This window comes from Primulina eburnea, chromosome 11 (genome assembly GCF_022965805.1).
Source record: "Primulina eburnea isolate SZY01 chromosome 11, ASM2296580v1, whole genome shotgun sequence".
Taxonomy (NCBI): Eukaryota; Viridiplantae; Streptophyta; class Magnoliopsida; order Lamiales; family Gesneriaceae; genus Primulina; species Primulina eburnea.
Genome location: NC_133111.1, coordinates 27,037,758 through 27,041,043, shown reverse-complemented (window position 1 = coordinate 27,041,043; position 3,286 = coordinate 27,037,758). Strand labels below are relative to the sequence as shown.

The following is a 3,286-nucleotide window of genomic DNA, read 5'->3' as shown; positions in this document are numbered from 1 at the left end:
AAGGTATAAATCTTTACATCCTATGAATGTTTTGATTAAAATCATACGAGCGTCCAAACACATCTTGAATGTCAAGATCTAAAATATTTTAAAACTTCCGCTGCGTTTGGGTGTGTAGAAAACCCGGATCCAAAAAAATGAACATGCGTCACTTAAAATATAACATGTGCACAAAATTCAATCCCAAATTGTTTACAGGGTTACCACTAGTCGAGTGCAAATTTCCAAGAGGGTGATTACATAACTAGGAGTTTTTGGATTGTAAAAAAAAGTTATTTGAAAGTTTAATTATGGCGTCGGATGAGAAAATTGTAAGAAAACGAAATTTAAGGGAAAACTAAACATAAGATGATAATATTGATTGATTTCATCTATCAGTATAAGATCATTACTGAAAAAAGAAACCAAAGAATTTTAAGCCATTTGTTTGCTAGAGATGGAACACCAATTTGACGAAAGTACAAAAATGAAGTGTCCTTGCTGCAATAAACATATTATCATATACAACATTATATTCATGGGGAAACACTCAAGATCAAGTTTGGTTCAATACAGGTGCTACCATGGAACCAAACCACTGTCATTCCCATTTTCATCAAGTGACGGCGTCTCTATTGTCCAAAACTCTTCTTTTTCTAACATCCTTATAGTCTCTTCGGTCTCAAGGTCCTTCACACCACCTTCTGAACCAGATTCTTCTAGTTGAAACAAATAATCTAAACCATCGTCATAATCATCATAATCCTCATTATCAACTTGAGGGTCCATGGTTCGAGCATTGCATTTATCGGCACCACCTAAAAGATACTCCCGTTTTTTCTCTCTTCTTAACCTTTTCCCTTCTCGCATGAGCTCAACAAGCTGATCTTTTAACACCAATGTCTCATCCTTCTCTAAAAGTGCACCCTTTTCACTATATCCCTCCACCAGAAAGACCGAATCTCTTAGCCCTTTTATGCTCACGTAGAACAACTCGGGATGCCTAATTAACATTCCTCTCAGCTTGTTTGGTAGGGCCAATTCTTTCCTGAAATGTGTCAAATGATCCACCAGAGTCCTCTTCTCAACAGTCAATCCTAATATCTCCCTCACCACAGCACAGGCTCTCTTCTCTGCCTCAATTGACTCTTTTACCAAATTTCCAACATTAGTTGTGTACGGACACACATCCGGTACTTCCTTGAACTTTATGAGATAATCACGATGACTCCTCTTGACATTCAACCCTTTCCGAAGTCTTAGATGTGTGAATTTCAACGGCCTGTCAACTATGAGTCCAAGAGACTCAACTTCATCATGCGAAGGAATAATGGTAGCCAAATTCGAATCCCAAGAAACAAGCTCGAGAGCACGTCCATAAGAAGTATTCACGACTTTAAACTTATCCGGATGATCGTTGCAAAGGCGTGAACGGAAGTTAACAGGCAGACCCAGATCAGGACCCAAATGCACCAGCTTCGACAATAAAATCCGGTGATATGGGGATGCAAGCATTAAGAGCTTCTGCAGTTTCGAAACCAAAGAAGCAGTCATACATTTCTTGAGATCACTTTCCGTTTTTGCCAAGGAAGCAGCAGCAGGCGTGAGGCGGACACAGAGCTGAGTAAGTGGTCCCGTGGCATTAAGCGGCATAGGCGGTACTGGGATATAAAACAACTCAAAAATGGTTGGATACCGATGAATCATTGATATCATAGAAAGCGGCTTGGGTAAACACAAGTATGAACGGCATTTATGGAGAATGTGAATGGGTATAAAGTGTTTCGGTTTGGAAAGCAGGAGGGTCTTGAGCTTCTGAACAAAGCGTATCTTGTTCTGCTTCGCCACATGCCAATCTAACCTTGGATCACGTACTAACTTGTGACGAGATGAAGAACATGTGATTACAGACAGATTATTGAACAAGATGCTCTTTTTCTGAGGAAGATATTTACTTGTAGAATTGATGTTGATTCCACATATAGGCAACTTCGAGAGAGAGCCTGATTGAAACGAAACAACTGGTACATCACAGCGGCAAGCTATTGCCATTTTCTTTATCTTCCACAAAAGATCTTAAGCAAACGGCTCTTTTTCTTCATACATGCATTGAATCAAACAGATTATGCACGCAGCGTGAACAGAAATAAACAGCACACGACGAAAAAAGGCAGCGCGAATTAAAATTGTGGACGGCTTCCACACGACATTGAAAAGAGATTGGAGAAAAAGGAATAGAATCTGGGAATCAAAAGTGGCAAGAATCAGTGTAAACTTGCCAGTGTAAACGATAAGAAATTCAAAAGTGAAATCTTAAATGATAACCTTATTTAGGAATTATTATTATTATTTAATAATGAGTTATTATTGTTGAAAATAAAAAGGTTGAATATTGAAAATAAGAAATTGTAAATATTGAAAATTAGTTTGTGATAATTTATTTATTTTTGGATTATTTTCAGAAATTTTATAAATTAGCCTCTCAATTTATAAAGAAACACACAATTGAGTGGAAATATTTTTTATAAAGTGTGTAGTTTGATATATTTTGAGAGTTTAAGATTTTTTTTTTTTTATCGTAAATTTTTACTTTTAACACGTTATCAGCACGATATTTGAAGGTTCGGTTCTCAATATTTTTTCAAGCTCCAAAACAAATAAAAAGGTAATAATATTCAAAAGTAAAAATATTTATTTTACGGTTTATTTATTTTTATTGTGTATATATTTAATATATAAAATCATGTTATTATATAAAAGGAGTCTATGACACCTCATTATATTAACGTGATGTGATTATATTATTACACTGCTTATATAATTTTATTGTGTTACTGTTTAATTATTGTATATATATTTTTGAATAATATCATGTTATTATATAAAAATAGTCTATGACACCTCATTATAATAATATGATCTGATTATTTCACTGTTTATATATTTTTATTGTGTTGTATAATAATTTTATATATTTGTATAATATCATAATATTATATCTGAAACATCATTATAATATTGTGATATGATATAAATAATTATTTAAAAATGATTAACATTATATACATCATATTATTATCATAATTTATATATACATACATTTTTTTTGTAAAGGTCATAAACGGCTAGTTTTTATCTTATTAATATGACTTCACAAACACATTCAATCACTTCAAACTTACTCTTCCTCCCTAAAAAAATTTTTTCAAGATTTTCGAAGAAGAAGAAGATGGTTCTTTCAAGGTTATTTTATTTAATTATTTTGGTTATTATACTCACTACTCTTGTATTTATCGGAGAATATTTG

The 3,286-nt window shown here is 33.4% G+C and overlaps 1 protein-coding gene across 1 annotated transcript; it reads right to left on the bottom strand.

Annotated features, from left to right (window-relative positions):
- Window positions 1-409: 409 nt before the first annotated feature.
- On the bottom strand, window positions 410-2,289 carry LOC140805268 (protein WHAT'S THIS FACTOR 1, chloroplastic-like). Its single transcript, XM_073161521.1, has one exon. It carries the CDS (start codon window positions 2,029-2,031, stop codon window positions 559-561), a length of 1,473 nt encoding a protein of 490 aa, XP_073017622.1. The 5' UTR covers window positions 2,032-2,289; the 3' UTR covers window positions 410-558.
- Window positions 2,290-3,286: the final 997 nt, after the last annotated feature.

Bases quoted from the DNA above. Each gene is read 5' to 3' on its own strand.
- LOC140805268 (XM_073161521.1), bottom strand. From the start codon at position 2,031: ATGGCAATAGCTTGCCGCTGTGATGTACCAGTTGTTTCGTTTCAATCA.